This window comes from Corvus cornix, chromosome 1, assembly GCF_000738735.6.
Source record: "Corvus cornix cornix isolate S_Up_H32 chromosome 1, ASM73873v5, whole genome shotgun sequence".
Taxonomy (NCBI): Eukaryota; Metazoa; Chordata; class Aves; order Passeriformes; family Corvidae; genus Corvus; species Corvus cornix.
In genome coordinates this window covers 26269148-26295698 of record NC_046332.1, presented here as the reverse complement: position 1 = coordinate 26295698, position 26551 = coordinate 26269148, and the positions used below count along the sequence as shown (strand labels likewise).

The window sequence follows — 26551 nt, the reverse complement described above, 5'->3', positions numbered from 1 at the left end:
ACCTCTTTATAACTTAGGACTCAGGTACTGGTGATCTTTCTGTCAGCTTTCAGGTTTTAGTGTCCCTACTGAACACTCTGCAGCTGCTCCCGTGGGCATATCCCCAACTGGTAACTCCTTCCACAGAGAACTTTTCCTCCTACCTTTGAACAGGGACAGATAAGGACACTAGGCAACTCATGAGCCTCAGGGGATGATTCATACATCCCACAAAGCAGAAGTCTTCTAAAGCCAATATGACCCTTAGGGAGATCTGAGACTTCACCACCTTTAATTCTGCTACTTTAATAACAGCCATAAGCCTGAAGAGTAACTTAATGGACTGCTTCAGTTCAGCAGACACAGATGAGCTAAAGAAGCAGGTATGCATCAAGCTGGGGAAAAAAGGTAAGTACGTTTATTTAAGTCAAATAAAAACCAAAGATCCAGCTGGTGTAATCTTACATGTGGAAGGAAACTTACTTTAGTTTCAAAAATATCACTTCTGAGACCTAGTCAGACAAGAGCACTGCATGTCGATGGGTAGGAAACCCAGTTCCATGCACATTTCCTTTTCCTTCAACACCTCTCCGAATTTAGTTCGGTTTAGGAGTGACCAGTCTAGTACCATGGCAGTCTCCACAACACAGATTTTACATACATTTTTTATCTGTAACACTTTCACACGCTTCAGCTGAAAACGGAAGTGTTTCAGCAGGTTAAAACAAGTGATCTCATCCCACCACCAAGTTCATTCTTTCCTTAATAATTCTGCAACCACACTACATGATGAACAACTCAGTAAAACGTGCGTGAAGAGACAAAAATTGAAGAAAGCTGGATAGAAAGTTTCAGCTAGGTAACAACACAACAGACACAAATCTCAGTAGATCAGCCGCTCAATCTCCCTGGAAATTTTAACTTGGGAAAGGACAGCAGGACTGATCTCACAGCTTGCTCTAACTAAAATAGAAACACCACCCCCACTGCCAAATAATAATCCAGGTAGTTAACAACAAAAAAAGAAAAGGCAGCGGACATAAAACTTCCAGCGTTTCTTCCTTTCCTAAAATGCAAATAAGGGATTTGCATAGCTTAAGGCAGAGTCTACCCACTGAGCCATTGTTCCTTCCCTGGAGCCTTCGGCATTTGAAAGGGGCAGTTCCCTTTCGGTACCCTGGCTAGAAGCAATCCCTTATCCAAACCTGCCTGACCGGCAGCCATGGCAAAACGGTGGGATTTCTCGACCCAAGGAATTTAGCAGAAGCCACGAACCTCCACTCTTATTTTACTTACGAGCCGCCGTCGGCTCCGCCGGGAGGGTCCCCCTGCGCGGGGCTGTCCTGCCCGCATAAGCCCACCCTCCCCCAGCCGTGCTCTGCCCACCCCCGGAGCACCGGGCCCCGCCACCCCCTATCCCCCGCTCCCGCGCTCTCCTCCCGCCGGCGCGCCCGCCGCGACTCACCGCCTGCGGGGGGCCCCGGCCGGCGAGCGGGGCTGCTCCGGGAAGCCCGGGGGAGGCGGGAGGCTCCCGCGCCCACCAGGAGCAGCCAGGGATATTCGGGCGGCCCCTTCCGTCCCTGACGGCCGCCCCGGAGCCGCCTACCTGTGTGTGCGGAGTAGCCCGGCCGCCCGCTGGACCCTCCCGCGCTCCCCGCCGGGGGCAACACCCGACCCCGCATGCGGAGCCGGGCAACGCCTCAGCCCGGCCTCTCTCCCGGTCCCCAGCGCCAGCCGCCGGCCTGCGGCATCAGGCGCATCCAAGCGCCGCCGGGAAGGCGGGGGGCGGCGGCACTTCGGTTTCTGTCGGGCTCATCCCCACCGGGAACCAGCTCCTGGCTACGCCGCCGTGTTAAGATTTTTTTCCCGTAAAGTTCCCAGGAATCTGTGGGAAAGGTCTGGGACGTCTCATCTCACCAGCTCTCAAAACCGATTAGAATTGTGCTCTCTTAAAAGGAGGCTTGTAGAGGCAGAGTCCATCCCGCTGGAAATTCAGTTTAATTCCTTGAATGCTTTCACCGAGGAACACGCTGATGTATTGAAATAGCCAACTGTGCCTTTCAATACGCAGTAATTTACATTGAATAATAACAACGTTGTTGGCAGCTGCTGCCATCAGCATCCACCTGAAGGAGATTTTAATATTGAAGGCATGCATACAGACTCTAAATGAGCTTAAAGCTAGAAGCTTTCCCGTCTGAAATGACGCAAGAAGATCAAGGAACGGTTAAGGTTGGAAAACACCCCGAGATCCGTCGTGCCCAGCCGTGGAACGTCTCCCGACAATCGTCACATGTCCCGCGGCAGAGACGCCGGCAAACTCGGGAAGAAGCACTTCCAGCGCACCCAGTCCCATGGGTTCAGACACCATTCACAAGATCCTCTCAGCCTGTGCAAGGGTTTAAAGCTATACTTGACAAAGCAGGGGTGTTCACTTACCGGTTGTCAACAGAGCAGCCTTTTTTATGTTTAAATCATCTCAGAGAAGAGGACAGAACTCGTTGCGTCTGCTCAGGGCCGCCCAGGCTGTTGCTGCAGCCTCTGGCAATTCCAGCCCGGTTCCCGCATGGTGGTGCTTACGACAGGGTTCAAGAGGAGGGCTTGTTCAGCTGAGCCCCATCTGCAAGAGAAAACGTAGGAGGAAGCACGTTGTCTGTTTAGACAGAAATGTTGTTTAGCGCAAGCCTGCTGAAATTCCTCCTCCATTTATATCAAAGCCTACCAGGGGGAGGAGAGACTCACGTAAAGAAAGATAAAGCAGTGATACGTCTTCCCCGCAGCAGTGAGCCTGTCTTTTCTGACCGATTTCCCTGCGAAGCTGCAAACGCTCTTCTTCCTTCTCCTCCCCCTCCTCGGGCCGGCGGCAGGAGCCTTTCCCCCGCCCCGACAGCCCGAGAGGGGGTGGGAGACCTGCGCTGCGGGGGGCAGCGAACCACCCCCAGCCTCCAGGAGTTACCATCTAACTAAGAAACTAATCGTCACCGTGTGTGTGTGTGGAGGGGGGTTGGTGGTGTGAGCCAAGTAATCTGAAAGCCTCTGCACTAAGTTCAGGGGCAAGGATTCTCCCTCCCCGAGTACCTTCGCCGCTTACCACGAAACCCCAGGGCAAACCCTTCAGGGGAAGAACTGCCCCCTGAAGAGCTGCTGCCGGGAGCAAAATGAAACCCCACCGAACGCAGGCGGGAGTCATTGGGCTCCTGGAAAATCTTCTCTCGGTACCTCAGCACCCAAGCGTTTGAGGCTAGATTTTGCTATTTCAAAAGAAAGTTAATAAATAATTCTGCCTCTGATAAAGAAGGTGAAAAAATGAGTTTGTTTGGAATCCTGTGCTGCATCAATGCTGTATTTTTCCCAGAGGAGTGTATCATGCTAGAAGAAATCTGAGGGGTTGTTAATAATTTAGTTGTCCTCTCCTGTTTCTATCTTTATGATCCTGACCACTTCCAATCTGAAAATTTTCTATATGATGTTTCAGTGACCTCACAGTATGTTTTTAGCATTGTATCAGAACAAGACGCTTCCTTGATTGGAAAAGCAGCTCCTGTTTTTTGATGGCTGTCTCTGGGAATGACCAGAGGTGGATTCTGTACTCAGCAGCAGTTTTCTACAGCCTATGTGTACACGTAATAAAAATAACAGACCAAAAGCTGGGAAATTTTGTCTATTCTTCAGGGACTATCCCAATCTTTAGCCTGCTGAGATGACTTTCAATGTGTTCTGGGCTGGGAACCAAAGTTCAGTCCTCTGTAATTTGTCTTCCCTTGAGCTGAAAATACCTTAGTACTTTCCCCCCTCTCCCAAGAGGTTCCTCAGGTCTACACCCTTCACATCCTGCCCTTGACAAAACCAAGCTTCTTCCAAGTATATAGCTAAATTATGTGCCTTCTAAAGTTAGTTTATTTAACTCTGTTATATCTTTTTCCCATTAGCTGTCAGCTCTTACCCTTACCCTTCAATTCACCTAGGTCATAGACACACACAGACAATTAAAAAAAACCATTAAGGTTGCACAACAAAGGAGTCAGAAGTTAGGATATACTAGAAGACGGATTTTGTGACTTCATGTCAGTCCCCTTGTTCATATGTTTCACGACAGTCTTAAATTATGTAGTCCAGTATTATTTTGTTCTGGCCTTGCTTTATTTTGCAAAGCCTTGTCTTTGTTCAGGATACAGGATGGACTCTCAGGATGTGCCAGATTTTTGCAGAACAAGATGTTGGGACTATTCACCACAGAAGAGTGTAGGAAACCTTGAGGAAATGGATGCTATTCCTGCCTCTGTTCTGGACAGGATGTGTGTGCTGCAGCTGCATCTTTTGTGCATGAGTTCATGGGCGTGAGCTAGTTTCACACTGGCTAAGGTGGGTAGTGGTAACAGTCAAGCAGGGATCTCTGGGCAGGCTGAAGGGCACAGGAGGAAGAACACAAACATACTGTGGCCAGGACTGAGCCATGGCTCAGAGGCCAGCTCAGGTTATTGGTGCACCTCTGAAGTGAGTTAGACACATGCAATGTTCATTCCTGTGGTGGTGCCATGTGGAGACTTAGAAGTCATTTGATTTTACAGTTGGCTGCAAGTTAAGTGCTTTCCAATTTTCTCGGAGTCTTGCACAAGGCATCTAATTCTAGGAAGGGCTGTGCATTCACAATAGCAGCCCAAAATCCAGAGGAGATAGAGTTTGCTCACAGTTTTATTCCCTTCCATTTAAGGCAGTGTGTGTAAGAAATACAAAGAATTGCACCTAAGGTAGCTTTATACACCTTTATCTGGAGTAAACTGCAGTACATTTATCAAGTAATATAATAATCTAATTTGCAGCAACGTAATTTCACTTTGGTTTCTTCTGGCAACTGTAGCTGTCCCACACCAGCAACAGAATGAAAGCTGGTGTTTATTGTCATCTAAATCTGTTGAATTTAAATTCAAGGATTCAAATGGCAATCCGAACAATTAATATAGTGCAAAAAAAGTTTGGTTCCTAGTTGTTTTCCAAATAATCTGCACAAGCAGGAAGTTAGCAACTAATTTGCAGCCTAATGAATTTGTTGGGCACAAAGTACAAGGAAAAGATAAGGAATCATTGGGATATAGTCTATTGCAAACAAATTATTTGACAACAATAAGAATCTTTCAAAATGCTTTTGAAATAGATGACTAGCAGAAAGTCAAATGAATGCTCCTGCAAACAAATAACAATGCATGAGACCAAAAAGTCAACAGATTTGCTCTTTCAGTTGAAAATCAAGACTCAAACTGAAAATCAAGACACAAACCTCTTCCTAAACCAAACATTAAAGCAATAACTAAAATCTGAATGAAATGTAGTCATATTTTAGTTCCAGGAGAAACCATGTACCTGCTGAGCCATTACTAAACTAAGAAAATGTTGTGGCCTCTATCCCAGCTTGGAAAATCAGAGAAAAATAAAGAGGAAAATTACAGGAAATGGAAGGGGAAACTGTAGAACATGGGAAAATCAAAACTGGAGAGAACAAGGAATAAAGAGAATGGAAAGTTGCAGCATCACAAAAGTGATTTCCCCATCAATCCAGTAAGAAAGATGACTAACCAAGCTGTGTGTAGGCAATGCACCATATCTATCATACACTTCTGGTCTTACTACTGAAATGCAACAAAACTGTCACCCTTCATTAATTACTCTGGGAGATGAATGCATTTATAGAAATACAGACTGTCACAACATCCTTGTGGGTCCCTTCCAACTCAGAATATTCTGTGATTCTGGGATCCCTTCTCCACCCATCTTCTAGCTTTACTACCTACCACCACAGGCTGATCTTAATCTTTATGTCACACCATGAGAACTGCCCTGAGTCCCACACACGCCCAAATCTCTGCTATTGAGTTCCAAAACCTGTCTCAGCACAACTCTGTTTTATACGGATTCTCTCAGTCCCCTTGCCCAGGTGCTCGGGGCTGCCCCCACGTGCTCTTCACTGCACTTACAGTTCCAGTTGTAGCAAGCACCAGTCCTTACATAGCTTTAGTCACCAATCTGTGGTTGCATGATATTTCTTTCAGAGACTTTGTCAGGAGACAACTTGCTGAAGCCTGTCCCAGGAGCTTTAAAAAATCTGCTTAGTGGTTGTAGCACATCTCATCAGAACCCACAGTATTTGTCATGAGCTCACAGCATTCAACCCCCACCTAGTTTGAGGTCACTTTTTCAAGACCTGGTCAACCAAATAACTACATCAGGCTGTAACTGCTTTTTTAGTCCCCAGGGCCTGCCTTTTCTGGGAATTGCAAAGTGCTTTCTTCTGCCCTGGGCTGTGTAGTGCTCCGCTACTCAATCTGGGAGACAGGACACCAGCAAACAAAACATGATGGCAGGAAATGTCATGGAGATAACCAAGGTAGGCTGAGACAGCCTCCCTTTATTTTTACTCCAGTAAAATGCAATCTGGAGTGGTGAGCACATTAGGAAGTGCTATTTGCCAACCAAAGTGAAGCTCTTAATGCATGTGTTTATACACAAGCATCTACAAACCCATAAAGAAATACATTATCTAATAGGCATTAGGCATTCTTTTGCTTCATTAGGCATATGCAGAGGAAGAAATAGGTCAAAGCACATCCACTTGCATTGCAAACAAAACAGTGGGAAGGAAAAGGGAAAAGGGTTTGAAAAATTACAGAAAATGTGTCCTGAGCAGCTTGTGGTTTTCACCAGGTCAAGAGCAATATTAAACTTCAGGTTTCACCCTACCAATTGTTCTCTTGTTTCCATTTAATTACACTGTTATATGGAACTAAAGTTCTCCACCTGTCCCTTCATCCTCCCAATGGATGGCAGCATACTGTGTGACTCCACCTCTATGTATTTTCAAGGATAACCTTGAATACTGAACCTTGATACTGAAGCTTCCTAGCACTGAAAGCAGCAAAGCAGGCAAGAGCTGCTGCTTCCTCCCCTGGCAGGAGACAAACTTCTCAAGATCCAGTTCTCCTACCCATCTGCCTGGGACATGGCAGTCTCCTCCCTGTAGCTCGCAGGCATGCAGTGGACTGCTGTTCCCAGAGGATGTCAGCTGTAGCACCTGGCACAAGGGAAATCTGGGAAAAGGAAAGGTGGGGTGATGCGCAGTAGGGAGTAACCAGCTGAGGGGCGTGGCAGGGCGGTGGGAGACCCTTATTTGCAGTCTGCTGCTAGATCACAGCCCCAGTGCCAAATGCAGGAGGGCTCTGAGCTTAGAGAGAACAAGAAGTTCTTGATCCTGTGGCTCTGGGTCCCTACCCACTTGGCCTGCATGCTTGGATGACTGACATAAGCTGCTTTTGGAAGATGAAATACTTGCCCTTTTATGATAGCTCTGTCAATCCTACAGTACCATGCCAGGACCCACTCTACTTGTATCCTTTCCAAGGAGAGGCCTGCATGTAAGATGCCTTTGCCATTTAAAGCACTGCTTAATGCCATTTCTTTCTCTGTGCATTTTATAAAAAAGACTTCCCTGTTTTTCCTGCTGGCTCCCCATAGCATAGCTTCTGATTCTGGCCTGCAGACCCCCAAGTTTTTGTCCTGTCCTGCTGGCTTCACCTGTACAGCCAAGTCATTATTAGAAGTGCTCAGGCAGCTACTGCAGATCTCAGATATGTAACCTTTCCACTTCAAACTTTTGGCCCACTTCTTTGGCCAGTGTTAACTGGCCTGGATTTCTTTACTGGTTTGCTGCCAAAAATCTGGGAACAGGTGCACAGTTTTTCTGCCAGGTACTCTTCAGACTGGGTCTTTACTTGAAAATATGATGTAGCAAGTCAGTACACAAAACAGGGCTATAAAAGCAATACAAATAGCTATAGTTAGATTCCAGGGAGAAGGAGGGTGAGAAGTTAGGTGAGCCACTGTAAGTCAGAAATGTTATGACAAACTGCTAGAAGCCTTGTCATATGTGAATGCTTTTTCAATAAGACACAGACATAGGCTGAGAAGAAGAGTGCTTTGCATGTTTCTTACTTTTAAGACTTCAAGTTGCACTCAAAGTCTTGGATATAGGCAAAATGTGGGAAATTTTTAAATGCATTTCTTTCCATGACTGACTTATCCGCTTACAACTCCTGCCAGGTAATGCCCATGGCTAGTCAGCAAATGGTCACTTGTCACAGGTTGGAAGGATCAGTAGGAACCCACACAAAACTGGGCTGGTGGCACAGGAGATAGAATCCTCCCCTCATGGCACTCCAAGCTGAAAATAAAATTCTATGTCAGAAAAGGCTGGTTGGTCTTTGTAACTCAGGAGAAAAATAGCTCATGGATCAGACTTCTCTTTTTTACTGCTCTGCTCCTGTTCCAAATGGAAGCTAGACCTGACCCACATAAATATGATCAGCAGGCCAATATCCAAGCCATGTGCAATCTTAGTACAATACTCCTTCTATTTCAATGTTTAGCCATTTCATCCATGCAAGTGGAAAACATCGAATGATCTTTGCAATTTATTAAAAGCCATCTGTCAGTTAACTCACCATCATTTAATTCATCATAAAATTCCCCATTGTACAGAAACAGGAAGCTCCACTTCCAGCAGCCCAAGCCACCTGCTCACAGCCTCTGTTTTTTGGAGAGTGGTTGTTTTTGATTTGGACACATCATTGAAACCTGGCCTTTCTTGTCTGCAGCTAAAATATAATGGTGCAAGAAGAGGTTTGTCACTGAAATGTTATTATAGAAACACTACTGGGAATTGTGCCATGACCAACTTTAACTTCCCAGATACTATTTGGGAAACAAATGCTTCTAATAATAAACTTGGGCCCAGCTAGTCATGTGTGTGATAGCTGCCAGACTCCTTCTCAGTAGTCACTGAGACAAGAAGAGACAACCTCAAATTAGGAAGTAATGAAGACAGTAAAAGAGAACCAGTCATAGAAAACTGCATTGGGCTGAGTACTCAGCAACTGTTTACATTTCCATGGACAGAATAACAACCATAAGCAAAGGGCAAATGGTCAAATTAAGGAAACTCACTAGCAAATTTACCTAGACTGAAGAGCTGGAAGACTTGACTGTGGAGGGAGATTGGAATTTATCAAAATAATTTATCAAAGATACAAAAACCGTCCCAATGTATATATTCCTGGCAAGAAAAAAATCTTATTGGGAAACACTTTAGACCTGAATAAATGGGGAAAAAAAACCCTAAAAACACTTCAGAGAGGTTCTTAGGAGTCAGAAATAGTAAACAATCCTGGTCAACAAAGATAGCTGTTGGGTAGAGACGCATAGGATTAAGGCCACTTTTGCCAAAAGTCGAATGAGCTGGAACATGCAAAACATGATTGAAGTAAACAAGAAATAAATCTTCAACCACTCACAGAAAAGGAGAACATGCCTTGGATAGTATTTCCCTCGTAGAGGCAGGGAAGCAGTAATGCAAGTGTACAAAACTCTCTGTGGCGCTTCCCCCAGAACACAGTGTAAGATTTGTGCTCTCACACTTAAGAAGAAAGCAGTTCTGGAGAAGATGCAGAGAAGAGTTACATCGAGAATGGACAGTCTGTCTGGTTAGAGCAGCTAAACAATGCTGGCAGGAGAACAAGGGGATACAAACTGACTGTGAATTTAACAAATCCCTTGCCATAGCAGAAACCTGCATACTTGTTGGTACCCTTGCCATGCTTTCTGCCCCTCTGTCTGTGGCACATTATCCTTTGGCTCTTCGGCCTTTCCCTACAACCCTCAAGTTTGTTGTAAAGCACTTGAAAAGACCCTTGGCACAACATAAATTGGTGGGGTGTGAAGGAAATGTTTTATGGACATTTTTGAACAACAAACTCCCTGTGCAAAGTTGCATGGCCATGCCTCATAGGGTGGGATTCACCCCATAAAATTGGCATCATTTAAAGCCAAATGCATTTCACCTTTCTCCTTCTTCCCTTAAAAGCATGGAAGGCCTAAGTCAGAATACTCACAAATACACACACAAATAAGAGCTTTTTGTAACTGGACACTGCCTGTAGTAACCCAGCTGATAAAAGGCTGCAAACTCACACCTTCTCTTACAGAAGTAAAACCAGAATTAAGTAGCTTTCAGTTATATTACTCTCGCCCTGGCACAGCAGATGTTTGCATCATTACTTGTGCTTTTGAGCTGGTTGTTGAACTTGGTATTGACCATGTGGAAGTATCTTATCTCCAGCAAGTACAAGTGAAGCCCAGCTGTCACTGCAACAGAAGTGAAAACCAGGCACTGTCCTTCTATTATTCACAGCTAAAAGCAGAATCCACCTCATTGCCTATTTTCACAAGCACTTTTTTTTCTTCTGAAGATTCTTCAGGTTTTGTTTAGTTCTGTTTCTTTTCTTCTTTTCCATTTTAGTAATTGGGAAGTTCAGTTTTCTTTTCACTTTCCTATGCATCTGCTCTGAACCAGAGCAGATTCTTGCTCTGCAGGCATATAGGAAGAAGGAAAAGGTAATTACAGAATTAAATTACCTGTGACAAATGGCTTCACTTTGCCAGTTTATGCAAGTTGTCCCATGAGCTAGACCAATTTGGGTAGCACAATATTTGGGATGGTCAGAAGTCTCTATTTAAATCAACTCTAATGTACATATGTGATAGTTATTTCAAAATAATTCCACCTAAATAAATAGCTCTGTAGGAGCTTGGTGGGAGCTGCCAGGAATTAGCCTTGTACCCCCACAGCAAACAAAGACAACCTTGGTGGATGGTTGCCAGTAAGATTTGCTTATATATACTTAGAGCTGAATTGATAAACCAGAGAATGCTTTATAAAGTGACTACCTTTAGGTGATAGAAAGTTTAATCCAAAATCAACAGTAGAGTTCACATCCCACAAGTAGATATGTTCTTGTAACTCTCATCATGTTGAAGGGTCATCACCATAAACATGACAATTACCACTGTGCCACTGTTGCTGGCAAGAAATCACAATTGGTGATTTACAATAGAGCATAACAGAGATTATGATAGAGAAATTTAAGAGCAGAATCTGAATCATTGATGCTGCAAGTCAGGAGGTCCACTTTATTGGAGAGAAGGATCCTGTGACCTTTGCAGAAGAATGAAGTAGCACAGGTTGCAAACAGTTGCAGAAGTTCCATGCCTTTCATTTTTTGAGAGAAGCAGAGATTATCTTTGCAGCAGTCATACCAAGGATTAAAGACTTATTTTCAGAAAGAAGAGGACTCATAAGACTTTACCTTGTCCAGGCCAAGCTTTTTTGCCTTTACTCTTTCCCATGTTTCCAGTTTTCTACTCCAACAGCCTGTTCTTCTTCTGTTTATCCAGTGCTGTATCTGTTTGTGAACAGTGTTTCAGCATAGTAGGTAACACAGCCTGCTTTCTGAACAGGTTTTCTCCCATCTAAATGCCTGCAAAGTGGATGATTACTAAAACCTTCATACCAAATTAACTATCACTTGCTGCTAGAACTTGCCTGATTATTTTAGATTATCCTAAGATTTATCAAAATGTCTTTCAGTGTTAAGCAGCTTCTGCAAAGTGAATGCAAGTGCATGATGTCATGTGCCATTCTAAGTGGAACCTTACTGGTTTTTACAAACAACAAAGGTGATTTGTTTGGCCTCTTCAAAACACATGTTCAGTCATGTCTTGAACCAAGACACCAAACTGCTCCCACATAAATGATGACATACATCTTGATTTTTCAGGCCAGTAGGCAAAGACAGAGGAAGAATACAAGGCTATATGAAGGGACAGAAAAAGGGTGACTTAAGAAAACCTCCAAATTGTTGAAAAGGGGTTGGTTTGGTTTTTTAAAAACTGCACAGTTTTAGTTAATTTTTTCAACAAACATTACCTTCTTTTTGACAATAATTTCTATGTCCAAAGTGTCTGGAAAAAGACAGTTTGAGGCAACACTGCAGTTCAGTTCAGACACATCATGATTCAGATCAGTCCTCAGTTGCTGCGATCAGTGTGTCCTGTGGACAACTGTCAGCTGACTCTGACAGCATTTCAGATCTTAGGAATAAGAAGATCAGGGCAAACTGTAGCTGAAAAACTAAGGAAGGCAATCCATTTAGTTTTAAGCTGGTACGGATGTGATGTCACTGTGAGACACCAAGAGGCAGAAATTCTGTGAGAAGACTCAGCTGCATCTGACTCTGCAGCCAGTCACTGCTGCCAGTGTTCCCTGGGATGTTCAGCTAGTGTTATGCAGACTGCTTGCTTTTCCTCATCTACTGTTATAGTTGTTAGTGAACTTTTCATTAATACATTTTAAATCAAAATCAAGGGGCACTTTTCCCTTGGGATTCTGCTTAAACTCCTGCTGATTTACTCATTAAGATCCTCGTAAGTTCCACAGATAGACTTTGGGGAGTGCTTCCAGTGTCCAGAGGCCTGCAGTCAGCCTCTTTAGCAGATTTTGTTTTCTTTCAAAGTCAGGAATATTTGGAATCCTACAGATCCTGGCAGCCCTCTGAGGAAGGACTGTCCAGGATTTTAAGATTCCTTGCCCCCAACAGTCTAGAAATCAAAGAATCTCAGATGTTCCACTTCCTCTCCTGCCATCCCACTGCATGGGCTGAAAGGGAAAGAACAAATAAGCCCCAGCTTCTATGGCAAACCCACAGGCTTTTGAAATTGGAAGACCACATTTTCTTAATCTTCCCCAGTCCTAATTTGTTGGAATCAGCAAGCCAACATTTTTCAGATTGCTGTTCTGTGGAGAGCTTAGCAATTATCTTTCATTGCAGTTTGGAATTAAAATAGAAATGTCAATTTTCAGAGTCATCTGTGATGGGAATTGACTGTTCTCTCTTCCTGCCTCTGGTTTGGGAAGCGTCAGAATTGTGTCTTTGGAAAGACAGACAGGAAAATACAAGCCTGAAGAAGAGGTAATTAATAATTGTCTGCAGATATTGCAGTGGCTAGTTTAAAGAGGAAAAGCATCTTATTAATTTAAAATTTGATTTTAAAAATATGCATTTCCAAAAACATATGCCATGAGAATAGAAGATATTTAAAGGAAAAAAAATATTAAAACTACATACAACTACAACTAAAAAATCACATGGAGATTTGCAAAACTGTATCTAGTATGACCACTGGTACAGGTAGTTTCACCTTACTACTTTAGCACTTTTTTAGGGGTCAGTTTTATTGAGAATGTTGGAGTTTCAATGTTTGGCTGTTGAGCTGATTAGACTGAGCAAAACCAGCTTTTCCTAAACAACAGGAGGAAAAAAAATATATAAAACAACAACCCACACATACCTCTGACTAGGATAGAACTTCTTAAACTCAAATACCATAAACTGGAATTCAACAGAGGTGTAATCAGATTAGTTACTCTACCAGCATCTTTAAGATAAAGTGTATCTACAGTCCTCAGAGGCAGTAAAGAGACAGCCAAGCTGATTTAAATACTGTACAAACAAACAAAATGCAGACTTGACCATCCTTGTATTGGTCCAAACCAATTCTACTCCCATGTATGTGTTTAAATTCTATACTATGGACTTTAAGAAACCTTTTTTTTCTTGCAAAGCAAAAAAATTAAGGATGAAAGATGCCCCACTCTGGAGTAAGGAGACACTTATTTGATCAGTATGTTCGATAGTTATGCCAGCAGAAAAGGAACAGACATTGCAAATACCAATGTAAAGAGAAATAAACCACCACTGGACTTTTCTTCCCCACCCTAGTTTGTAAAGCAATTCTTATTGTTACTGGTTCTTACTTTCAGCTAAAGGAGCTGCTTTTTCAACAAAATTGGTACAGGTTTCTTTGCAGGTTTCACCTATGCAGGATGGTGAGACTCACACTTACCTGGGTTGATTAGTGTGCTTCATCAACTATGGGGATAAATGGCCATGATACAGGAGTGTTAAAATGACAAAACAAAACAAACCCCAAACTTATTCATACATACAATACAATTTTTCTGCTATTTATTTGTATGCATGGAGTCTCAGCTGCATCTGATGGTTTATCTTGCTACACGTTTTGTTACAAAACACAGTATGGTCAATTGTCAGTAACAAATCTGCCAAAAATTTATTATGTAAAAAGCAAGACCCAAACCTAATTATCAGAAGTAATAGCACAGTTTTAGACTACTGGAGTATGTTTGATAAGTTTGTCTGTTTGTTCTGTATTTCTGTTGCGTATAAGCAAATCTTGATTCTGTAAACTTGCTAATTTGTAATTGCTTGCAGTAATTACTTGTAATTAATTGCAGCAATTTTGTAGGAAAATTTACAGGTGAATTTGCAGCATCTTCATTCAAAATTCATTTTAGTTGACTCATATGAATGTAATCACGAAAAAAAATTAATAACAACAAACCAAGGGAAGCAAGCTCAGTATTTAGTTACAGCTTTGCTCAAAAATGGACCATGACTGTTTAGAATACTGTGGCATTTGCAAAGAGAGTTCACTTCAGATAGTATGAGAAATGTTTTGTGGTGTGCAGGTAGGCATGGATACTGCTGGAGTGGGGAGGTGCCAAGTACCAAGAGGGAGTTCACCAGTGAAACTTGGAAATAGGAAAGGACGTGACTCAGATTTTCAAGAGCTGCCAAACATTTGTAGAAAAGCATTGCTAGGGTGACCTACCAAGAATTTGTCACATTCCCTTAAGTCCTGAGAAGGAAATCACTGAAATACACTGTTAATGTAAATAGCTACAAAACCAGTTCAGGTTTTCACTGTTTGAGTTACTCAATGAGCGTAAAGTTGCACTAATGATCCCTACAAATGAAAAGACCTTCAAAAAACAAGAGCGCTCTGGTCTGTGCCACTTGACCCAGCTGGCTGCTAATACCAACAGTGAGAGCCCATAAACACCATCTCCAGAACACCTTTTCAGCTCTTAGAGTCTTTCTTGTCAGGTGTCCCCACACACACCTCAAGAAAGGAGGAACTGCAATGAACTGAAAAGAAAAAATTTAAAAAGAAAGGCAGATAGCTTGTTTCTTTCTTGTTGCCGTGGTGCACTGGCTGGCCAGCACAGCCTCACAACCCAGGTATTTCTGTTTGAGCTTGGATCTCCCAGCAATGCCCACAGCAGATGGCTGATCAACACTGCTGAATAGCCAAGGTTTAAAGGAAGTAACGGAGGCAAAACTTAATAATCCTGGGTATTAACATTCACCCACGGAGCGGAAGTTCTGAAGGTTTCTGCCCAGGAAGTGGCCACCTTTAAGAAAGAGCTAAGTTATCTGGAAAAGCCTTAAGCTCTTCTTGATCTGTCTCATCTACTGGATCATGCTTTAGCTCTCTGTAATAAAACCACAAGACACAATCATGGGACACAGTCAAATACACACTTAAGGAACCATACACATACACTCATTATTCCCTCTCCTCCCTTCATTATGGCCATTTTGGGTTTTAAATCAGATGTCTTGGTTAAGGTACAGCTGGTATGCCACAAATTCCTTAGCAGTTGAAGATAAAATGAACAGAGAAGTCTAGTAAAGCTATTCTAGCTATTCCACAAACGAAAAGCTACACTCACTATGCACCAATTTGTTCAAATTTGTGATTTCTGTATTTACTCATACATGAGCTGCAATCTACCTCTTATGTTGGACAACTATTTTCTATGTGGATGCCTTTTCAGTAGTCTTGTTCTCTTTCATATTTTCTTGCCAAGCTCCCTCCTTTCTTTTCTACACTAAAGCATGCCCATTCCCCTGCTTTAGTTTTTCTCCTCAAGTATCTTATCCTTTAGTATCCTCTTTTTTTCTCCTCCTTATGAAAAGAGTAATATGTGCACAAAAGGCTTCTCTCCTTCTTCAGTCTTCTTTTCACCCCCCACATCCCTGATTTCTGTCCAGCTCTTCAGCCACTTGGACGGAGACTCCCCTGATCCCAGGATCTGCCCTCCAAAAAAAGCCCATGGATACAAAAGAGAAAAATACCCCAAAGAATTCTGAAAATGCTTTTGTTGTTTGGTACAGAATCTGTGAGCCTGATATAAACCACTGAAAGCTTCCTGAAAGCCACTGAAGCACTTACTCTGAATTAGACTAAAAGGTAGATTTTACAAAGGGGAACAAAGTAAGAAGGCTTCTATAGATCAGCTCTTCTGTGAGTCAGCAAGCAGAAAGCTTGGGTTGCTGCACCCCTCTGTAAACAGTTCTTGCTGGAAGGAGGATGGGGGTTGGGGGTGGAAAAGGAAAAAACTTACTTTGAGGTAGCTAGGTGTTCCCAAAGCCAATGACTGAGAAGATCTGTCTTTGCACAATTGTCCTAATCCATTGTTGGTTTTGCTGGCACTCTTTCCATCTTGATCAATGTAACTTTCTTCAAGGCCTAAATAGGAAAATATTAATTCTTTATGCATTTATTTACCTTCAGAATCTCAACAATGATCCTTATGTTCATAGAAGAGGACAGCTGGCCAAGCTTTTTGTCTAATCATTCACATTTTTTACTCTGACCTGGTTGTACTGATTTAGCTAAAGTAGACTGACAATCTGAAATTAAATTAACAACAAACGATAGACTGAATTAGCTTCAACTGTTGATGACTTAGGAAAAATGCTCACAAACAGTACATGCACTGATTAAAATAAATTGAGTCAAACTAATGCAACTGTCTTGATCATCTTCCTCTTGGTTTCTCAATCCTGCATTATTTAAGAAGGGCCATGACATAGGCTTTTTCCTGGAAAAATGCAGATAAAACAATTGCCTTAGAAGACTTTTCTAATTAGAGTGCACGTGGTGGTCATCTGAAAAAAGATCACAAGGTGGAATGAAAATAGATAGAAGGCATAAAAACTGCTATACTTAAAGCGTAACACTGCTTGGTAAAGCCTGATTTTGTGGCATTTCATTGATTGGGTTATGCACTTGCTGCACTATGTCAGCCAGACTGCTGGTGAAAATATTTAATGATGTTTCCTCCCGATCTAGACACTTTCCAGCCTGTCTGCATCAATAAAAACTGAATAATGGCAGAGCTAGAAGAAGGACAGCTAGGTGAGGTTAACGTGTCTGGGTTAAAGTCGTTTTCTACTTGAGACCTCACGGTATTGTAATAAACACACATGCAACAAAAATAAATACATAGTTCTACACAGTTTCTCTATCACACCATGTGGTTTCACATTTTGCCATATATTATGCCATGGCCATATGCATGCAGCAGTACATACCAAAAAACCTGGGTTAGTGTACACTAATGAGATACCTGATCTGGTAGGAGAGTAGAAAGAACAGAGTGAACAGAGGTGGGCTGAAGGAAAAACACAGCAATAGGAGGAGACACAGGAAAGGAAGAAAAATATGATAGGAGGAAAATGTGCATGAACTGAAGATGTATTAGAAGAATAAGACTGAATTAAGAGAAAAAAACCAGTAAGGTACCCCAGAATCTCTTCAATAACAATAGTTGAATGACTATGAAAATAATAAACACATCACCCAAATGATTACTAGGGCTGGAACTGTCAGTCCAATTTGCAGACCTATACAATTCACTTTTCACTCGTGAAAACTTTACCTGGGATACAGGCTGCTTTCTGCTGGCATTTGAAACATCATGGCTACCTGGTGCTTTCTGTTGCAGGGAACATGATGCCACATGGGCTCCGCAGCCCATAAGGTCCCTACATCACTGCAGATTGTTTATGGGATCTGACATTATACAGCAATGCATGGGCCAAGATTAGGGTATGTCTTAGAGCATACACATTCCCAGGCTTAGACCTGAATTCTGCTGTCCAAAAAGGAGAACTGAGCCCTCTGTATCTGAACACTTTCAGAAACAGACACAGACTGGTTATGAAATAGCCACACTGGCTCAAGAATAGAACAGCCACCCCTCTGTCTCTTTTCTCCCTCATACATGTTTTGTGGCATGAATAAACTGTGAAAAGTGGCCAGAACATCTTAAATTCTAATCCTTGCCTTGCTGGGGGCTCTGGTGTGACCTCAAGAATGTTATGTCATCCTGACTTCAAGTTTCCCCATCCTTAAAACTAGCCTGCTCTATCTTGTTAGCAGTTTTTCTCAGTGCTGTTGCTTTCCTTTTGTTCATAAGGAATGAAAGGAATTTAGATTCCTTAACATACCCTTCAAAAAAACCCCACCCCAAAACCCCTCACCCAAACCCCAAGGGTGATCTTAACTCAGGTTAAGACAGCCATCAGGCCGGTGTAGCTTGGGTTGGCTACAGTAGTTAAAGTTTATAGACAAGATCATAGTTGAACAAAAGAGGCTTATCCCAAGTTCTATCTGTAATTGCTGTCTTCATTGTTATTGCAGGTAAATGCAAAGTAAGTTCATCACATGCCACTTTCTGATGTACAAATGTACGTTTTATCTTTTGGACAATGATAAAATAATGATGTATGCATACAACTTTAACTTTATATGGAGAAATAAAATATATTAGTCCAATTAATTTAGTATTCTGATTTGGTTTAACCTGCATACTGGAGAATGGAAATAAAGCACAGATGCAGTCAGGATACTCCTTCCTTATACACATAAGGCTCACATGGCTCCAAGTCCTGACCTTAAACTCAGGACTTAGGTGCTTTGGAGTATGTGGCCATTGTCATGACTGGTTGTAGACCTGCTGGGAGGTCCACATGTGCTCCTGCCAGCTCCCTCGGCAAGGCTCAGTGGAGAGGAAATGCTGACAGAGGTTTTGCATTTTACCATTTAGGCATGTGTGGCTTTTAGGATACAGCAAGGGCACCAAGGAGATTTTTGAACCAATTCACTCAGACCCCATTTTTACTACCATGAATTTTGCTGCTCAACAGAGGATAAGCCACCAAGAGCAGATAAAAAAGAGGATGTTTATACACTGTACTTCCTTATGGTTCTCAGCAACATTCACTTTTAATCTTTTAGAGACATGAGAGTGCCTGAATCATGGCTGGTATTTTTCAAGTGCTGCTTTGACACACATGTGGCCCTGCAAAGAAACCTGGGCGTTTCCTGAAGGAAGCATTCATTCACACACAAGCATGCTGCTCTAAGAAGTGTTTTATCCCCACATCCTGCAAAATATGATCTCCCTATGGCTATAGAGAAGACTCATTATCATTCCTTGAGATTACAGCAACAAAAGGGTCCATTCATATTCTTAGGAAGAATTACTAGAAATACCATCTTTCACTGGTGCTGAAAAGCAATTTAAAAGGACAATAATGCTACTCCACGTTGCTAAATAGTGTAATATCTGCTTTTCTGTCTGAAGGCTAACTCATGCAATCACATGTCTACACATAACCTTCAGCTGCCTTGATAAAACTAGTCTTTCATCAGCCTGGTTAAAGATCTAAAGCTGAAAAGTCTGACCCCCCAGGCAAGATGGCAAATAGAGAAGAACCCTAAGTTATTATGTATTTTAAATAAATCTTGTGACTTTGAGTGATCTTTGAATGATCTTTAAATGGATGGCTTGGGCAATGTTGCATCTCCTAACCATTCCTTAAACTCTGCTGATAATCTCAGTGCCCAAATACAAATTTTACAGACAATCTCATTTTAAAAGAATTGTGTGGAAAAAATTGTACCTTCCAGCATGTTTACATTGGACCTGGCAATAGGAGGCCTAATTTCCAGTTGCACACTGCAGAGTTGTAAATGCCATTTCAGCAAACAAAACAGCAGACACTGCATCAAGTATCTTCTCTCCATCTCATACTTTTTATTTTACTTTGTGGGGAAGTGCTGTATATAGAACTGAATAACTAGTGCAATGGATCGCCTGCTACTCAAATGATGAAGGCTGAGGTCTAGAGACTCTGGATTTCTACATTCAGTTCTGCAAGATTTGAAAATTATGAACTCAGAAGCAGCCAAACCATATTCCTTAGTTATGACTACTGTTAATATCTAGTGTATTACATAGCTCATAAGACACTCGGATCCAGACCCCTATATTACACACTGCATAAATGCAGAACAGGAAGCCTGGTGAGTCCCCAGGGTGCTTACTGCTGAATGACTCAAACAGTCATTTTTGGATACTTAGCTGGCAACACATTCTGCCAGTTTTCAGAAGTCCCAAGGGGAAGTAGCTCTCAGCAGTAAGAACCAGGGCTGCAGGTCCTCAGCATCTTTCAATATGAGACTTAAGAAGTGAACACATTCTAAAATCCCATGGCCAGTGTTTCTGGTTGGCAATTATTTTTTAAAGGCATATGGTCTGACAACATGAATCCAAGTTGTTTTAACAGGGCCTAGCAAATGTCCCAGATATTGAAGCTTGCAGCATTAGCAAACATTTTGAAAATGTTGGTAGTTGTCCTTGTACTCATCAGAATGTAATGTGAAACAGAACTCACCTACATTCTCCAAAAGGTTCATTAATCACTGCTCAGTCTTTACAGTTAATATGATTGGACCAACATGCCTTAAGAACACTAATAAAAAAAAATATGAATGACAAATTTCTTCTCAACTAAAGCACCCCATATCCTATCCAGGCTGTTATAATGAAACAGCAGCAAACATGAAAAATACAACAAACAAACAAACCAGAAAAGCAGCGTGAGTCCCAAACTGCTGCTATTTATTTTCATGCCAGCACTAAGCAGTGCAACCATATGCTAAAAGTTGGGGGGTGAAGGCTTTTTACCAAACCTCCACAACATAATGTAAGAAGCAGAGAGTTTCATGACAGAGTCACTTCTTAATGGGAAGATAGGTGATTACCACAATTTCCCAAGGGCTATAACATACATCAATAAACCTTGCAAAAAAAAATTTTTGGGCTCCACTCTCCCTGGATCCTGCCATGCTAAGTCTGAAGCCTACTGGAGGCTTTGGATTCAGTTGTTGAATTTGTGTTCTTTTCCTTTTTTCTTTCTTTCATTTGGGAATCCAAGCCTATCTGAGATTGTGTTCCAGTTAATTTTGTTTCATTTTTTTGTCTCTACACAGAAAAGAGGCCACGATTTCTTGTTCAAATGCTGGGTAGTTTGCTTCTGATTACTGTGAAGCTAATTATTCAGCATGGTTAGCCTCAGATATCCCATGCACTCAACTATTTCTGCATTTTAATCGCTCACATTACAATGCCAAGGTAACACGGTTTGCAGCACAGGCACATGAAATGGCTGTTTCTGCAGTCGATGCTCCTTCACAGGCGCTCGGCAAACATGGCAGTTACAGAACTGGAGTTTCCATGATGACTTGCCAGAGAGCCTTTGAAATGTATCTTTTTCAGTAGATGTACATGACTTGCTTTTATATTGGTTAAGATTCAAGGTTTTGAAAACAGAGGTCACAGAGCAAAATAACTGCTGTGTGAAATTAGCTGAACACGCTGTCACTCGGCTACATGTATTTTTGACAATGACAAGTTGGAAACCTCAATGTGCTTCTCTCTCAGTGCTACTGCCTTACCCCTTCTCCTTAACACTAATGAGTTACCCTGTGGTATTGTTTTAACAAAAGGTCAAGTTGATCTTCAAAAGGAAGAAACAATGTCACTAGGTATACAGTTAACAAGAAAAATATATCTTATGATTTCCTTTGATGAAATTAACTAGTGATTTATGATATAAAAGGAAGAGAAACTTATATTTAGAAAGCAGTGCTGCTATTTTTTTTTGGCAACTTTAGTGTTGCCAGCAACATTTTCTTGAATACATGCCTGGCTTCCCCTGAAAAATGTGTGATGGGTTTGACAAGCTTCATGCCTATAAAGCTTTCCAGAATCTGTATCTACCTTTTTCACAAGAGAGGCAGAGTGTGCATTGCTCCTCCACATATTTGATCCGCCACCTTCCTTCTAGTTTCAGCATTCTTTCAAACCCTTTCATCTGAACAGAGCTGTAAAAAAGAATAAAAATACCAAGGTAGATGCTGTGTCATGGTTATGTTCAGCAAAACTGGAGCACCAAGTGTAAAATGTGTCCTATTTGCCATTTTTGGCTGCAATTATGCATGTGATGCAGGATGTGGCTTCTAACATATCTGGTGCAAATTCGACAGCTTGTGTAGGTCTTCCTGGTAAGGTAAGACATGCAGCTGCAGGTGATCCCCAGCTGCAGATATTAATATCCCTTAGAACAAGAAAAAACAAGAAAGATAAGCATGAAAGCAAACCCTAGGTCAACACTTCTTCCTCTCCACCCTTTCCTGCCACCACAAAAAAGTGCAACTGTCTGATATGGATGACAAAAGTGTTTTTCAGCCACTCCATTTTTGACAGAAAGTAACACTGACTTTGTGACATTCATGCCTGAGTTAGTATATTTCTGAAGTAGGAGGCACCAGCAAAGTACAGCACCACCCATGAAGACTTCTTAGCATTGGTGCAGCAATAAAATACTGGTACCAGCTTTATGTAACTACATCACATTTTGTTTACATCATCATAACATCAATGGACCTGGATGGGGTAGGCACTGTGAAAAATCTGGAGACTGAAGCTGATACTCCTCTTATGTTAAAATAATAGCCAATAAAGTGACATCTATACACCTTTGTATTCTGTAAGATGTGCATTTTGGGTAAGGTACAGCTGGAATTTCTAAATTAACCTCTAGCTGATCTTAAGGACAGTTCTTTAATAAAGCCAGAGGAAAATAATACAAATAGAGTAGTAAAACTCAAATTTATTACTAAATAGATCATTGGTGGTTTTGTCTCTTGCAGAAACAACTGGAGAATTGCCTAGAAGGGATGAGAATGTCAGACACTTCTCTGCTGGCCCTGGAAAGCAGCTGTGTGGGACAGAGAAAATCACAAAATCATAGAATGGTTTGGGTTGGAAGGGACCTTAAAAGGTCATCTACTTCTAAAATCCCTGCCATGGGCAGGGACACCTTCTACTAGACCAGGTTGCTCAAAGCCAAGAATAAGGCATCTACATATTCTCTAGGTAACCCGTTCCACAGTTTCCAAAAGAAGGAAAATGTGTCAAAATCAACATGTCTGATGTAAGATGAAAATTTTCCAGTATCAACTAACTAGAAAAAGTTTCTAATTTGTCCTTTTCCCTAGTGGGGAGCTTATACCCATGCCAGTACCCTAGTATAACAATTTTATCAAAAATGGCCAAAAGCTCAGTCTCTAAAGACAAATGGGAATTCACCTTGACAAATAAAGCAAGTCTTGAGTTCCACGTAATTCATGCCTCAAAGGAGGCTTGACATATATTCAAGACTTTACAATTCTCCAACTCTCTCTTCTTGGAATTCCTTGTATAGTCAAGGATTTAGTTTACAAAAGTATCAACACCTTCTTATGGTAAATTCAACAAAACAAGCAATCTTTGGACTTGGCCTTGGTTGTATCAGAGTGAATGTGAAACAATCTTGCTGTATTCTGCAAGTTCCTTCCAATCAACAGAAAAAATAGAGTCAGGCTCTGGAGCTCAGGACCCAGCCTGAGCTGGAAATGGGACAGATAAATACTTTTAGCTCAAAAGAACAGCTTAATATACTGGCAATTCAATCACCTTCACTTAGTTGTCATCAGGCACCAAACGGTGGGTACTGGAACAGATTGCTGTAAGACACTTATGAGAAATTGCCCTTTTAATTTGTTTTATTTTGAAAGTTATAGTCCATACTGACAGGCCATTTTGCTCCTGCAGAAGCATAGAGCAGGGGCATTGCTTTTATTGTGAACCTTCTTTTTTCTCTTTCTGGCAAGCATCCTAGATTTCGTAATATAATATTCCTGCCAAAAGCACTGGAAACATTTGAAAGGATCCTCATGGGATTGAGGACAAACTGTGGATTACATTCCTGGCATTGTACTACACTGGAAGGCATAATTTTTCATGCTATCCCTGAATATTTGCAAGCTAACCAAATAAGAGCACAGCAGAATTAAGAGTAATTTGATGTTGTTTTACTCTTTCATCTCAAACCATCCCAATTATCTAATGCCCTTCTGCTCTTCATCTAGGGCATGCGTTTAGGTGAAGCAGATGTGTTTATGCAGATTAACCTTGCATATTAACAAAGTGAGAGCAGGTTGTGGTGTGACTGAGGACATGACTTCCACCTTTTTTTTCTGCACACTAGAAAATGTGTACTCAGCCATGAATCCCGCTCCTGCTTCCCAGATGTTGGGGGTCAGTGACATAAGGACAGCCACAGTGAATCAGACCAAACCTATAAAAAGCCAGGCTCCTTCCTCTGACAGTGGCCAGTAATGGGTACTTTGGGAAAGAGTAAAAAAAATGGGGCAGGATTGACTCTTCTTCTAATACACCCCAGTGAGACCTGCTAATTTGCTGTTCAGGGACAGCCAGAGCCAGAAGCTCATTTTGCATCTGTGCACTTAAAAGCATTTCTGTGATTTTCTTAGTTCCTTTTTAAAGCTCATTTTCAGCCCTGGTCCCTGTAACATCCTGTGCCTCTCAGTCTCAGTTTATTTCCATTGTGCTATGTAAAAAGAACTGGCTTTTGCTTGGTTTAAGCCTGCTCCTGGTAATTTCCGTAGGCACTCTGACTTCTTTTTCTGTGCTAGAATAATCCCCTCCCTAATCACCCACAAACCATATGCTGAATACCAGGTCAGCAGCAGCAGAACCACTATCAGCAGTGTGTGTCCCACAATCCTCTGTGGGACAGGGGCTTGATTTACAAGTAGGAAAGGAGATATAGAGACAAAACAAGGAACTTAAAGATAAAACATACATTTTATCTTTTGCCATCGCCATACCCACAATACGGAGAAAACTTTCAGAAAAAGAATTGCATTGACTCTCAACAGTTTCTGAACTCACTAAATAACAACCAAACCCTTCAGGGATCCAGTAGGTCTCCCTTTCAGAATAAGCCCAAGGTTTTGTACTTTAAACAAAGAAATTGCTCAAACTAATGAGTGACAGCTGTTAAGAGTTCACCTTCCAGTACTTCCAGAAGGGCTGGAAAACATGCTAGTGGAAAACATTTCTCAAGATCCAAAGACCTCAGCATTAAACAAATCAATCAAATATATCAAACTGTTCAATGCAAGCTGTATCCTGCTACCTGAATTTATGGAGAACTTGTCAAAAATTATACAAAAAAAGTATACAGCAAGCATTAAAACATACAGAACTCTGAGTGGTTAAGTAATTTGTCTTTTACAAGTGTAACTGAAATAACTAAGATTCAGATTACATTGACTTCAAATTAGCAAGAAATCAGTCAGTTTAAAAATTACAAGAATTAAAGAACCTTGCCCATTTTCTGTATTGTGACATTATTCTTCAAGAAAGGTTTCTTCTCTCTAGAATGCTCTTGCTTTCATGAAGCCCTCAAAGTCATTCAGTAGTAATATCACTATAATCCTGTGACAAAGCTGCCAGGAAAATGTAACAGGAATGAGTCAATATGTTTTAGAACAGTATCTTCCACAATTCCACAGTCTAACAAAGCATATTAACACTGATATATGGTTTGAATTAGCTAGAGAAATAGTTACAGCACTATTAAAAATAACCCACTTTTCTGTTACATTGGACAGTTCAAATAATGCTCTACAAGCTTACAGGACATGATGCGCGGTTCTGAGATAGCTGAATATTGTATGTGCAATATCTCTTCTTATAGCTGAATTTAACGAAACAGATCACAGTGATAGAGAAGGGTCACACTGATACCAGGGTGAGGCAATGGAACAACTATTCAGCTAGTGCACCATGCCTGTACCCTCCATGTTCCACAGTTAACACATGAAGCCCTTTACCTGTTTAAGATACAGACTGTAAAAACTAATGGATTAAAGTCCACTTTAAAATCTAGTTTTTTACTGTGCAACTCATCTTTATCACCTAAGAGACAGCCTACCTTAAGAATCAACAGAAGCAGGTAGGGCCCCACGTTCCATGGTTTTCACATGGCCCCTTGTTTTAAAATAAAATCATCTTCTTACTTCTTCTTTTGGTAGGTGAAAAGAGAATTTCTCCAAGGCCTCTTATTAAGAAATTTAGAGGGAGATATTGGTTCTCCAGGAAGAAGGCACCATGCTCCTGTGACAGGTCATATCCTACATTAGTGGAGAATGAGGAAGTCCAGAAAAGAGAAAACGTTTGAAACTTGCGGGAGAGGAAAAGTTGCAGGATTGTTACCCAAGAATGAGTAGAAAGCAGTTCTCTCATGAAAAGTAGTTCTCAGGAGAGCAACTGTAATGACTTGTGTTACCAGAAGACACTGGATCCCGGGGGAAAACCAGTGATGGGCATGTGACCGTCTTGCCAGGGGTTTTCAAGGCAGTTTTGAAGAACTGGGGAAGGAAGGCATCGGGACAGGGCTCTAGGGGTTTTTATGCTGAAAAAGAATGAAACAGAACAAGTACCCAGAAGGGGGAGATAATGCAGTGCTAAGATCCTGTGTTGTCTAGGACACTCCATTTCATTTAAAAGCTGAAAAGACAATGAAATCCCACGGAACTCATGACAAGGCAGGCCCTGGAAAGAAGGCCAATTTTTAGAAATAAACAAAAAAAAAGGAAGTCTAATGCTGAGATGGTGCAGGTGCCCTGCAACATCCTACACCTAATCAGCATTTTTGAGATATCTGGTAGGGAGTTGTACAGAGTAAGTTCTTGATAGGCTCTACTATCAGTTAGAATTTGACTCTATGGTTTTCAATACACTGACTCAAATTCATTTCAGTCCTTGCAACTCACA

The 26551-nt window shown here is 41.6% G+C and overlaps 1 protein-coding gene across 8 annotated transcripts in view; it reads right to left on the bottom strand.

Annotated features, from left to right (window-relative positions):
* ST3GAL6 (ST3 beta-galactoside alpha-2,3-sialyltransferase 6) overlaps positions 1-26551 on the bottom strand; it is a 78191-nt gene that overhangs the window by 40413 nt on the left and 11227 nt on the right. The window contains exons 1-3 of one of the 8 annotated variants that reach the window (XM_019283752.3): positions 21644-21747; positions 16133-16257; positions 2419-2599 (exon numbers count right to left, since the gene is read on the bottom strand). Coding sequence is in view for 3 of the 8 variants with exons in the window: in XM_039559552.1 (XP_039415486.1) it covers positions 1095-1203 (109 nt within the window). In the remaining 5 variants the exon portion in view is untranslated. Of the gene's footprint in view, positions 1-1094; positions 1219-1585; positions 1834-1896; positions 2356-2418; positions 2600-2701; positions 2860-16132; positions 16258-21643; positions 21748-26551 lie in introns of those variants that run through there. The other 7 variants (XM_019283753.3, XM_010396051.4, XM_010396050.4 and 4 more) reach the window with 7 other exon arrangements.